The sequence below is a fragment of the Rhinolophus ferrumequinum genome, chromosome 16 (genome assembly GCF_004115265.2).
Source record: "Rhinolophus ferrumequinum isolate MPI-CBG mRhiFer1 chromosome 16, mRhiFer1_v1.p, whole genome shotgun sequence".
Lineage (NCBI taxonomy): Eukaryota > Metazoa > Chordata > Mammalia > Chiroptera > Rhinolophidae > Rhinolophus > Rhinolophus ferrumequinum.
In genome coordinates this window covers 52,246,239-52,260,323 of record NC_046299.1, presented here as the reverse complement: position 1 = coordinate 52,260,323, position 14,085 = coordinate 52,246,239, and the positions used below count along the sequence as shown (strand labels likewise).

The window sequence follows — 14,085 nt, the reverse complement described above, 5'->3', positions numbered from 1 at the left end:
GCTGGTGGATCAGCTGGGCGCTGGGCTCGGCTGGGATAGCTTGGCCAAGGAGAACAAATTATTCATTGAGGCTAGGTCTCTCTCATCTTAGGGCCAACGCCCTCATCATTCCAAATGTTTTTCTTCCTACGTGTCCTCTGTGGTCACTTAGGATTCAGAATACTGTCAAATTGCTTTGTGAATGGTGCGTTCTCTGCTCCTGAATATCTTGACGGAATACAGTCAGCAGATTTACTTCTGGCCACCAGAGAAACAAGAGCTCAAGATGGAGTGTGGGAAGCATAACACTGTCCCCCTATTCACAGGTGAGGAGATTGTCTGTAACTATGTAAAAATCCTAAGGAATCTACAAAAGAACTTATTGGAAATCAAAATGAAAAGATGAAACAGGGGAATGAAAAAGCTAAGCATGATGTGTAGGTAATTGTTTGTACAGCGCTTCAACATACAGAGTACTTTCACAACCGCCCGGCAAGAGGGAGGAGGGAACTAGAGAGCTTTGCAAAAACACCTGCATTCTCCCGCTCCCCTATCTGAAATGCCCTTCGGGAAAGGTGCCTCAGACAAGCTGAAAGGCTCTTCAGCTCATTCTGACACCTCCACATAGAGAACCAACCTGACTGCGAGGGTCAGCAGCACCTGGGAACCTGTTAGAAATGAAAATCCTTCCCATCCACGGACTCAAACTCAGGAGGTAGGGTTTAGAGGTATGTTTTAACAAGCCAGGTGATTCTGATACACACACTTAAGACTTTTTCAAAACAGCAACTTCTGGAGTTCGTTGTCCGCCTGTGACACAGGCACTCAGGCTGCTGGAGGTTTGTAGCACCCTCTGCTGGTGCCCATCAGCAAAGGCCGACCTCAACCAAAAGCAAGACTCATCACTCTCGATTGCCAGCCAGCCTGACTTTTTTGTTCACGAGAATTAAAGTTAAAACAAATGGTTTCCTATTACATCCACTACTACCTTGTTCCACCACAGCATTTCTGAGATCATGTGCATACTCCTGCAGCTTTCATTTCCTTGTGCATCTTTCACTCTTCCAGGCTCCTAATAAAGAATCCAGAAGAGCCTGACGAAACTTTCAGGGATAACGGTCTCCAAGGCCAGGCAACTCACCCCAGGGAAGTAGGAGGGTGATGAGGCCTTCTCTGCTTTAGCCTGAGGGCAGTGAACTCTGGGGACGATAGAGACGTGGGATGGAGATGTGAGTCACTCACCTACACAAAACAAAACCCGAATCTCTCAATGGCTTTCTAGAATAAAGTTTACTTCCAGTCACACTTTCCCTTGCTCACTCTTAAGGCAAACTGGCCTCTTAATTGTAGAACATGCCAAGTCTTTCCCAGAGGCCAATGCACTTGCTATTCCCTCAACCCCTAGAAAAATATCCATGTGGTTCCTCCCTCTGCCCAAATGTCACCTCTGCAAAAGGCGTTTTAGTGCTGTCAGGTAGCAAGTGCTCCCTGTCACTCTCTATCCTTTTGTTTTCTAGTGTGTGTGTGTGCGTGTGCATACGTGTGCGCGTGTGCTTGTGTGTGGAGAGCGAGCACTTTTGTCTGCCTAGAGTCAATTCCCACCAACCCAAAATCACCAAGAGCACACATTAGTCAGTCAGTTTTTTTTTTTTTTTAAATTAAACTTCCTGCACCAAGAAAAAGTAAACACCAGGGAGATGAGTGGGGAATCTCAGTACGCGGATGACAGGAGAGACTGGTACATGATTTGGGCTTGTGTTAGGTGATCTTATAGACTGTTCAAGAAAACAAGGAAGTAGGGTGCTAGTCTGTCTGGATTAGGTGTTTTTAGTAAGCTGGGGCAATCCAGTCTCTTAGTTACATGTATTAATTAGGAGAGAGGAGTGTATGGTTATTTTTGTGTTGCAGTATCTGTTCAGGCCTGATTAGAGGTGAAGATGGTCCTTTGTGGTCACGCAGTCTTTTCATCTGATGTTGAGACTATAACACTGTTTATGTTCAGGAGGCAGACACCACTGTAACTAGGCCAGTTACTAATTACAGTTGATGTGTGTCAGGGATGCTTTTTCTTTCTCATACGTATATTTATTGTTTAGAAAGTAAGCTTCCTGAAGGCAGGGACTTTGTCTTGTTTACATTACACTGACGCACCAGTGCTTAAATAGTGCCTGGCATACAGTAGGCGCTCAATAAATGTTTGCTAAATATTTTTTCAGAACATCTTCCATACCTCAGGTCTTACACATCTATAATGGAGCCCTATATATGGGACAGGCAAATTTGCGTTCTTGGAATGTCTCAGGTGATGGTAGAGCCAACAGTAGCTGCTGGTGGGCAAACAGGTGTTAACACTTACCCTTCATAGAACTTTAAACAGTGAGAGCAACTAGAGTCTCCAGACTCTCTTTTAGACTAGACAGGACTTAGCTTCCTTCAGGTGCTTGGGAAGACAATTATGAGAAAAAAACCACTACTCTCCAATGGCAAGAGATAGCCAAGTTAAAGATTATGCCGCAAATAAAATGGGAGAAACACTCTTCAATCTGCTAAATTATTTTCCTTTTTCCAGTCAACGTCTTATAATCATATGCTTTTAACAAAGTATACGACGTAATCTGCGATTCAGTTAAACCTCCAGAAAGATTTGCATACCAATAAAGTTATCACCATTCCACCATTCTCCTATTACGTATATTACTATTTAAAAATACTTCTGTAGCTTACTTATGTAGAAAGGAAATTAAGATACCATTTTTAAACCCATCAGATTGGCAAAAATAAGAAAGTTCAGTAATACATTATTTTGGCAATGGTGTAGATTAATAGGAAAAGTCGTACATTGCTAGTGGAAGATTAAATTAGCACACTTTCTATAGAAGTCTATCTGACAATATCTAACAAAATTTAAAATGCACAAAGCATTGGATCCAACAACTTCAATTTGAACAATTTATTCTACAGATAAGCTTGCACCCATGCAAAGTAGCATGTTATTTATTGCAGCACTGTTTGAACAGTAAATAATCTAAATGTCCGTCTTTCAGGGAATGAGTAACACACTGTCATAACACCTGTACAATGGGCTATCATGCTGTCATTCACAAGAATGAAGAAAATCTCATTCTTTACGTACTTGTGTGGAGAGAACACTAATACATCATGGGAGAGAGAGAAAAGCAGCTTTTGACATCAGGGAGCTGGTCTGTACCATCAACTAGAACTTGGTGCTGCTAGAGGCTGGCCTGGCACTCATGGATAGGCCTTACCATTTTCCCACTGAACATAAAATTCAAAGAACATCAACATCAGACAAGATCTGTGATTGTGATAGATCAAGAGAAAAACAAAGACTACATAGTAATAGTGTCTCAACACAGATAAAAATATGAGCATTACTGAAACCACAGAAACAACCAAATACCCCTCTAGCCTGGCTAATATGAGTGATGGCTGCTTCTTTACCAATTGTAACACTGGCCGTGATTCATTCCTCCTGCTTTACTGCTAAGATTTAAAACAGCCAACCACAGAATTTCCCCAGCATCCCGAAAGCATCCAATCCACAGCAAATCCACATTTCCTTAAAATTTTTTCCCAAAGCCACCTAATCCAAACCCAAATTATAGTAAGTCCTTTCCAACACCCTCCAACGATGCCCTATAATTCCCCATAGCGTATAATTCTCCCTCATTTCAAGAGCAATAAACCCAACTTATTCAACTACGGTGTGTCCTTGGAGGGGAAGACATGTTAAGTGAGATGAGTAAGGTGCAAAACCACGTGTAAATATGCATATACATGTATATGCTACAATTCGTGTAAAATATGTAAAAATAAATTTAAAATAGTTTGTATATGCATAGCATACCTCTGGAGAAACTAGTTAAAATGGTTGCCTCTTGGAAGGAGAACTAAAAGGCTGGGGTGGGAGGAAAAGAGTTTTCAGTATATATAGTTTGTTACCATGTTCATAAATTATTTACTTAAAATTAATATATATATATATACACATAAAATACATACACACATATATATATGTTAAGATAGTAAGAATCACAGGTATCACTGTGGAATCAATAGTGAAGAAAATTCAGACTCTTGCCTGGGCAGTTAGGCTTATCAAATTTCTGCATGTGAGATTTCATCCGTGTTGAAGTCCCTCAAATTGCATCACGACTGCCAAAATGCTCTCCAGCTAAGTCTCCAAAATCAGTCTTTGTGGAAAAATCGGATCAGATTTCGTGGACTTTGACGTCTTACTGATGAAGGCTGCTGATTAGTCTGCATCAAAAAAGCCATTAGGTACAGGTATTCTCTTTAGAGGGGGATCCAGGGCTCTTCAGGCTGGAATATGGACAGGTCACGGTGGTTTTGTATTTCTGCTCTCAGGGAGCCCTGCAAGCTGAGAACATACAGCACTTAAGTATCTTGCTCTTCTAGCAGAGGCATTCGAGCTATGATCTGGTCTTCAAAGTTAGAGCTGACGGTGGTCACTGAGCTCCTCTGAGGCATTCGCTCACCCGGTGCCCTCCTCACATTTCTGCCAAAGCAGCTCCCACCTCCACGTGATCCCTGGCAACCTCGCACTCCAACAGGTGGGTGAGGTGCACCACCAAAGAGAGACAATTCTGGATTCAATGTATGTTATACATCCTAGATTCATGTTACACCAGCCACTAGTAGCTGGCCATTCATTTGTTTGATGTCGATCTTTCTTGACTGGGGGGCAAAGGCCTCCTACAAGCTGTGCCCAGTCCTGATTCCTTGACCTACTATCTTGAGGTCTCTAGCCTTCCCTTCATCACCAGTGATTTCTTGTATACTTTCCACCATCTTACCTCTCTTTTTGACTTACATGCTGCCTTTACCAATTCTTATTTTATATTATACAACTATTTATACTTGTCCCCACAATTTTGACCTTGGCGACAGGCATTCCCAAGGCTTCCATTTATAACAAAATCAAACACATACCCTGTCTATCAGTTCCCCTAATAAATACACAAATACAAATTTTTTGCGTGATAATTAGAGCTCATTAAGCTTAGTCCTTAGGAATTATCCTTCAGGGAGGGCTCAGTTCAAGTTTCATATGCTTAGAGAATTCTTCTTGGGCCCTCAGTCCCCAGTGAGCCCTTCCTCTCAAGCTAGCATTACCATTAAGGGAAGACAATAAATTTGTCTATTGCCTCAGTCTTTTCCAAACATTTCCTTCCCCTATCTTCAACACTTTTTTTCCAAAGGGAAAGCCTACCAGGAAAGTCAAATGTACAAAACACCAACTCTGGAAGAAAATGGTACAAGCTCCAGCCCCCTTCCCCTACCCCTGAAGATGTTCAGCCAAACAGTTTTGTGGTTTTTTTTTCTTCTCTAGGTAAACAGCACAACGTTTTTATTTTATTTTTCTAATTTGGTGAGTTTTCGGGGATTTTCCCCCCCTCGTTATAAAAGACTACTTGTTTGCTATTATACATTAAGTACAGAAATTATAACCACAAAGAAATTTCATTTATAATCTCACCTACCAGGAAAAAAAAGTCACTTTAACTTGGTGATTGATCATAAGATGGGAAAGAACTACCTAGGTTAAAAAGACAAAAGATCAAATGTGTAGTCATAAATATTTTACAAGCATCAAAAATCATTTATTAAAAAGTAATGGACAAACCAGGAAAAATTATCTGTCCCCAATATGACAGAGTTAATATCCTTAATATATAAAATGCTCAGGCAAATTATTAAGAAAATCATTAAACTCTTAACAGAAAAAAATTGATGAATAACATGGACCCATAATTCATGTAGGAAGAAATACAAATAAATGGGAAAATATTCTTACCCATGTCAACATAAGAAACGTTCAAACCTGTAAAGAACTTTTATAAGCGTTTGAGTCAAACTGACCACACATGCCAGGGAATAAGATCTCAAATGCTGCCAGCCAAGCAGTTTTAAAACTACTGGTCTATTCCATCAATGAATGCTGTTAGCTACCTTTTAAAGTCACCTTGCCAGCCAGATTATTAAATCCCTGGGCGCATAAGCCCTATTTTCTTGACCTAGATTCAACTACTATTTCAGCAGTATGTACCAGATACTGGGCCAACAAGGCTACAGTATTTTCATAATCTGGCCCTTAATACAACCTATGAGGTAGGCACCCCTTAACCCATTTTACACATAAGGTTAAGTGGGGCTGGAAGAAAAAGCCCAATTTATTCAGTGGCAGAGATGTAACTCATGCCCAGGTCCTCAGATTCTAACTAACTCCTGTGCATTTTCTATCCCACCAAGCAGCCTCTAGGTCTGTTCTGGACTATTCTTTCCCAGAGTTCCGGAGAGAAAGACGTGCTGGGACCAGCACCAGACAGGCTACATACAGTTAGCAGTCATCATGAAGGCAAGTTCAGTTGTAAATTAAGCTCATCTGTTCCCACACCTGTGACAGTGCTTAGTAGTGTTCCCACTACTCTGTGATTCTGGGCTACCCTAACCACTACTTCCCTTTCCTGTTCATCGTTATCTCCAAAGCTGATCTAACAGGATGATGGCATCTTCCTATATAATCTACAATTAAAATAAAAAACAAAAACTTTAATGCGTCCAGGAATAAGTAGTGATTTGTTTTTCTTGCCTCCCTCTCAACTTAATCTACAATTATTCTAATACCCTCAGGAAGATCACTTTTCTTTCCTAGTTTACAGAAAAGAAAGGGGAAAGGGAAAATGGCTTATCTAACAGACAACTAAGAATTAGAAAATGCCAGGGACTAGATACTACATTAGGATTTAGAGTTGCAGGGCCCAATCATTTGGAAAAATAAAAATTCACTGTATAAAAAATAGCCCAGCTGCAAAGACAGTTAAATAAGAGACTGTAATCCAACTTTCAAATGTTTTATTTTTAGTGTTTTAAAACATTTTAATACAACAAAGATATAAAATAATATATATTAGTTAAATCTGGATTTAATTTAGAATCAAGATATTTACTTATATACAATACTGTGCTTCAAGGTATGGCTACCACAGGAACTTTCACATCTTCAAGTAATACTAGTTTCTGTGGATAGGGTGACATTTAGGTAGAATTCTTGAAACAAAACATGTCCACTTTAATCCGAGCTAATTTTGCTTCCCCCATTATGTACCAGTTTCCACTTCCTCTGTGCCATATCAGAAATATTTGAATTATCCTAACAATCCCTAGATTCTCTGAATAAAAAATTATTAAAATTAAGCATTTTTAAGATGACCCTACTACCTAATAACATTGTTTGGTTATGTTCAGACAACCCAGTAGTTTAGATTGAAACAGACCTGAAATAACAATGAAATTAACATAGTATTTCTTCTCTCTCCATATCAAGCACAACACTTCTTTATGCTTAAACATGGAGTACACAAAATAAAAAGTCCTTTGGTTAATTTAGGGTAGAACATATGCTAAAAACCAACTTTATTGGTAGCTGAATTATGGCTTATCGATTTCATAGATATTTTTATTGAACTTGATGCAAAGTAGTAGGCCACAGTTTAGTTACTTGAAATTGGTGGCTTTTGCTGGAATTTCAGCATTGGTCACTTGAAGCAGCCTGACTCTTGATGTTACTAACAATTCTCCTCTACAGAGACGCAGGGGTAATTCCGGTGAAACTTTTTACAAATGCAAACTGTCTTAAATGCCAAGTAAAGTTGGCATTAAAACTGACATGCTTTGTTGGCTTTGCAACTATCTAAATGAAACCAATACTGTTTAAGAAAGGTACTAGACTATTCTAAAAGACAGCTTTCTTGTCTCATATGTCTGACTACCTTAAAGAACTGACAAATGATTTAGTATAATTACTTTTAGTAAGGGATAACTTAAGTCTACAAAAAAGACTATCAAAGAAATTTATTAGATCAGAGAGTTTAAAACAAGAATAAAGTTAATGTTCTCAAGCATTTTCGAATTGGAATCTTTAGAAAGTTTACTATGAAACTAATGATGAAATTGCCTTTTGCTGAATACAGTCAAAGCAGGTTAGTGTTATGAATATTACTTTGAATATATAAATAACACTTTCCAAAGAGATGTCCCTAAAACAGACTGTTTCATATCAGCTATAAAAGCATTTGTCTCCTCTGTTCTCCACTGACAAACTATAGGATTTTGGGGAATTGCAAGTAACAACGATCAGGCAGGCACAGGCCAGAGAAGAATGCCACTTGCGGCGTCAGTTACATTACCAGCAGGTCTCTCAGTCAGTGGATTTTCTTCTGGTGAACAGTCCACACTTATTAACGGACTAATTCTAAGGCTAAGCTCTTGCTTCCTGATTTAAAAAGATACTAATAAACAGACCCAACATATGGAAGTTGTCATTTTACAACTGCCTAGCAATTCTGGCCACAGAGAACTATGGAGAGGACAGGCATGCTGAGATTTCTGCAGCATAGCCAAAAAGGTTCCTCCCAAATTGTTTCAAGAGAACATCAAACTTGCCTTCTTCAAAACATTCTACTCCCTAAGAACTTCAATTACCCTTTAGTAACACTGCCCTGCATGGACTGGAAGGAAGGAAGGAAGAAAAGAAGGAAAGAAGAAAGGAAGGAAAGGAAAAAGGTCACAGTCGCCAGGAACATAGAAAATGCATCAAAGACTTTCAACATAATCTCCAGTTTGCATCCCTAAACCAAAAACCTTCTTCATTCCTTCTATACTGAGGTCTCAGAGTTGAATGATGTAAGCGTCTCACAAGTCTGCAACTGTAGAACCTAATACAAGGTCAAAAACTATGTAGATCTAAGGCATGTAGCTTCTCTACCTAGCCACAGTCACTCTCAAAATGTAAATGTTAATACTACCATCACTATGGTTTAGATTTTTAACAAGGAAAAAAAATACAAAGAAAAAATCTGGAAATTTCTGGACAAAACAAAAAGCAACTAAAATGTAGGTTTCATGTTAAAAAAAAAAAAAAAAAAAAAAAACGGAAAAGAACTGTGTCTCAATTTCCAAGAAAGAGACTTAGAGATGATTGATTTATGTAAACATTTGCCTTGTAATAGTTATAACAATAAATTATAAGTCTAGCTTACCTTTTCCTCAAAACAGATATGATAAACCCAAGGTTGAAAAGTTATTTTACAATCTTCATAGTAGTCTGCTGTTAGGCACTCTCAATGTCAATAGCTCTGCAAATTAGTCCTAATTTATTTTTTTCTATTTTGTTCTAGAATAGAATCCATATGAAGGAAACAAGACTGATGTTAGGAAGTTTGACCACTAACTACTTAACATTCTTGAATTAATTTTGTCACAGATTTTTTTTGAAACATTTTTCCAAAAGCCTGAAAATTAGTGCCTCCCTAGCTAAATTCGGTCCTGTTCTGTCATTTGGAAAAACAATGGCAGTAACACATCTTTTGACCTCAAGCGCCAGACTACGCTAACTGGCATAGGAAGCCTCCTTCACCCTTCATAATGATGCAATTTCCTTAGATGAAATGTTGGCATTTCTGTCCCTAGCATGAAATAGAATCAAAAATTTCAGCTATTGTAAGATTCTGAAGTATGAGATTTAAAAGCATAATAAAACTTGAATTGCTTTGTGCCATTTCTCAAGTGAGAAATAAAAAATAATGTTCAGAGCAGACTCAAATTGGGGTCACTTACCACTGGCTAAAACTTGTTCACATAATATTCCTCTCCTGCCCCATCCATTCAAGGCTCCTCTATAGCTTATACAGGGGTAGGAATATGACTCAAAGTGCAAAAATAAAATATTTCACCCATCTAAGGAGCAGATTCCTGCTAAGTGGCCTAATTTTAGACCTCAATATGCCAGCACCTTTTCTAACACCTTGTTTTAAAATGGAATGTAAAAACTACACAATTAATATTCCAAGTGGCTAAGCTCATCAAGCTCATCAGGTGGGGTTCAAATTGCAATTCCATAACCATCCTACTATCATAGCTACTAACTAAAATTATTAAAAGTAAAGCGACAAATGTTATCACACAGATCAAATTACATAAGGTACTAAATTTCTAGTGTTGTAAACAGCAACTAAATTGTATCACTTCCTGACTGCCAAATTAAGTCTAAATAGAAAGAATGTATGTACACAATTGTATTTAAAAATTTAAAAAACAAAAACAAAACCTTTTCAGATCCAAACATGTCTGTGACCGCTTACCTCTGATGACCAAGAATGAGAAATTTCAAAAACCAAAAAGTTATATTATGCCTGCAACCTGCTATAAATTTCTTCCAGAAAGAGAAAAAATGTTTTTTGCATGCACATCTCCCTACTTAAGGACTTTATCTAACATCTGGGAAAACACTCCACTGTTTTGCTCATGAAACAACATCATTCAAAAGGATAAAATTGGGCTGCCATCTAATTAACAGCTATTGCACAAAGTTATCCCAGGTGCCTATATCACTAAAATTCAGCCAATTTTATTTTTATGGGTGCAGCCATGTTCCCCTCATGAATCCTGAACCCTCAGAACAAAATAGGAACTGCATCTTCTGTTGCATCTTTGGTGAAAAATGCCAGTACTGTATTTGTACTTTGTCACCTCAGGTACGGCCCCTTTCTCTTCTTATTTCGGGCATCCTGCTATGTTCAATACACTTTTCTTGAAGATGGGTTCAGAAGATAAAAATTATTTGTTAGCAAAACGGATCACTTTCCAGAGTTGCATTTTTAAAAAGACACAGAGATTAGTTCAAAGAACAAGTACAACTGTTTGCTTGGTAGGGGTTTTTCTTTTGAAGATAATGAGATTCGAAACATATTATTTCTTGACTGGAGTCCTACTGGAAATAAAAAAAAAAAACGCTTTCAAGCAGCAAATTGCTTAAGTTGATTTGCTTAAGTTCAATAAGCAAATACTCAACAAGTAAGGGTAACAGCCTGGCTTCAATCAATCCCATTACCTCTGTCTAAAGAGAAGGGGCAGAAAACATCTACTTAAGCTTTCTGTTCAAACAGATTTATAAGGACTCTTGGTAGTTCTTTTTTGCTTTCTATAATCACAGCCTTGCTCAGAACAGGGAACATTACTTTGTTAACATATGAGCCAAAAAGCAAGGCATCCAGGAACAACCAAGGGGGAGAAGCAAAGTTATTCACTTTCAACAGCCACTGTATGTTTAATAACAAACTCATAACAAAGATAGTCTTCATCCAATTAGTCTTTTCATTATTGCTGGTTTTGAAAACGGCCAACAATATTCATTAGGTACTGTACCATTAACATTGCATTCAAAAAAAGAAAACATGGGAAACCAAATTCTTGCCCTCCTACTCTGCTGATATGCTCTGGTGTTAGCTAGTGTATGGTAGTACAAAAAGAGTCTTGTTGTGATATAAAAGGCAATAAACACATCAATGGAATAATGTTCATGGGCAGCCAAAATGAAGAAGATTCCAAAGAGGTTGAGAACCCAGGATAAAGTGTGCAAGAAATTCCAGCTTCTTGGTGTATCTGGGAAAAGGACAGAAAGATCATTTTAAAACCACATTCCTTCTAATGCTTCTCAAGCCCCATGTTTCTTAGGTCAGTCTGTTTCTCCCACTCTTCATAGAACTTGATACCCTACCCAAAGCTTTCTCTGCAGTGAGTCATGTAATATGCATAGAAGCACTAAAGAGATACTTACATTCCGTGACAAAGAAATTCAGCATCGTCAGGACAACTGTGTGGCCACTGAACATGTAATCCCCACAAGTGTGCACGCCGGTCAGGGTCATACCGAAGCCGCTCCAGATGGCAAAGGCCCGGTGCAGTTTCTCCCACACGCTGCCGTAGATCTATAAAGAAAGCTGTGAATCAGTGCTTCGAGTGCTGGGGGAGGGAGGAGCTTCCATACAGCTACTCCCACTAAAATTCAAATGCTGAATGGCTTAGAAATAAGATCTAAGCAAAAACAACCAGACCCAGAGTCTAATTCATTCCAGATATCAAGAACGGGTGGTCCAAGTTTGGCTGTATTCATAAATATTTTGGTAATTAAATGAAATCTACAGAATTCAAACTTCTCTACTAGGAGTTTCTTTACAATGAAAAGATCACTACGACATAAAAATATTTCCTAGTTTGTAATCCAATAAGAGAGTAGTAATTTGCTTGGCTGTTCTTGCCAATAAGAAATAGGCTGACAGAGACAATGGCTACCATTCGATATCCATTCTCCAGTAACAGAATCTCAAATTTATTTAAAGTGGCAATGAACTCAACCAAAACACTGCCATTTCCCAGCCTCCCTTGCAGGTAGGTATTGCTATGTGACTTAAGTTTTTTACAGTAAGATCTTAGTGGAAGTGTAAAAGAATTCTGGGAAGGGTACTTAACAAAGGAAAGACAATGGCTCACAGGAAGTCTTGTCTATCTTTTCCTCTTCTAGCCTACAACTCAGACATGATAGATGACGTTCCAGCAGCCTTCTTGAACCACAGAATGGCCTTGAGGATGCAAGCCAAGTGTTAGAATAGGAGAGCAGGAAGGCAGAAGAATCACGCCTCCCTAGTTACCATATCTGACCCGGAGTACCTACTTTCAGACTTCTCTTATGAGGGAGAATAAACCATTGTTTGTTTATTAAACCATAGCCATCTTGAACCCCAGCCCCCACACATAAATTTAAAAAAGCAATCCATTTTGAGGAAGAGTTTGAGCAATGGTCTCTCTCTCTCTCTCTCTCTCTCTCTCTCTCACACACACACACACACACACACACACACACACACGGCATTTATAACACATAGTAACAATACAAAAAATTGCTAAAATTGTATGTGCATTTACTATGTGCAAGGCATACTGCTAAGTGGTTTATGTGTTATTACATTAAATTTCCACAACAATCCTATGAAATAACTCAATTGTGCAGATGAGAAAACTGGCTTAGAGAGGGCACACAGCTAGCTAGTAAGTAACATAACTAGGATGTGAATGCAGGGAGTCCAATTCCAAAGCCCTAAATGTTTCCATTGCTTTGTTTGTCAAGTAGCTTATAGTCCAACAGTATAAAGCATGTTAGTCATGTACTGAAGGCCTGCCTATACAGCAAGTTCCAGAAAAAAATGTTTAGAAGTACACTTTACTTGAGATAATAGAAAAATGCACCTCGTTCAGCACAAAACAATGATAGCTTGAAGAGTAACAAAGGTCACCAGATATTCAGTTTCTGCTTTAAAGACATCACTGACGTACAATTGTGAGATATTTTGCAGAATCTTGGCTCCTCAATCAGTTAGACGCTTGACCAGTGATGAAGGCATGAAACCAGATGCCCTCAGGAACTGAATTAGGAAAGGAAAACCACTGAAGCTTGCACAAGAACTAACCAATCAGCTTCACCCTCAGCCCCTACCTCTAACCTTCAATCTCTGCGTTTAAGAACCTTTGCTCAAAAGTCATCGGGGAGTTTGGATTTAAATAATTAGCTTCCCATTTTCTTGGCTTGGTGCCATGGAATAAATGGCTCCGATTTCTCCTCTGCAAAACTCAATGTTCAGTATTTTGCTCTGCTGGGCGTAGAGTGGGCAGACCTCCTTGTTTGGTAACAGAATATCCTCGTTAGATATCACAATTTCATTAGAAAGCTCACCTGCTGATTATATACACAACCCAGCTTTCCCCTTCTGCCTTAGTGGAGGGCAGGAGAGGAAGAGGAATTTATTAGTAGAGAAAAGGAAAGAGAAGGTGCTAAAATAAACCTGATTTGGTTCTTCCATGACCTCTAATGAGAATAGGGTTAGAGATGTTAGTCTCGTGAAAGTGAAAAAATCAGGCAGTGAAGAACCTAGGAAAAAGTCTCAGCCATGGATACCGGTGAGGTCAGTCAAAAGAAAGCAATTATTGCTCAATTACTCAAGTTTCCCTATCCTTTCCCGTCTTAAATATCCCAAATATTCTTCCAGAAAAATAAAAATCGTAACACAACAGAATGAATAAAATGCTTTGATGAGAAAAAGTATAGAAATTCGCTTTAAGCGTTTCTTTCCTTAAGGTGAGTCCGTTGCTTAATTTCAAAAGCAGGCATGTTTTTGGTTCTGCCCCCAAACCTCCGACTTCTAGGAATTTAATCTCAAGCAATTAATGACA

General features: G+C 38.6%; 1 protein-coding gene across 6 annotated transcripts in view; it reads right to left on the bottom strand.

Moving 5' to 3' along the window:
• Positions 1-4,064: 4,064 nt before the first annotated feature.
• SAMD8 (sterile alpha motif domain containing 8) overlaps positions 4,065-14,085 on the bottom strand; it is a 52,964-nt gene continuing 42,943 nt past the window's right edge. For 3 of the 6 annotated variants that reach the window (XM_033130578.1, XM_033130580.1, XM_033130581.1), the window contains 2 exons: positions 11,639-11,789; positions 11,159-11,463 (listed from right to left, as the gene is read on the bottom strand). In XM_033130578.1, coding sequence (XP_032986469.1) covers positions 11,159-11,463; positions 11,639-11,789 — 456 coding nt within the window. Of the gene's footprint in view, positions 4,382-5,652; positions 11,464-11,638; positions 11,790-14,085 lie in introns of those variants that run through there. The other 3 variants (XM_033130582.1, XM_033130579.1, XM_033130577.1) reach the window with 3 other exon arrangements.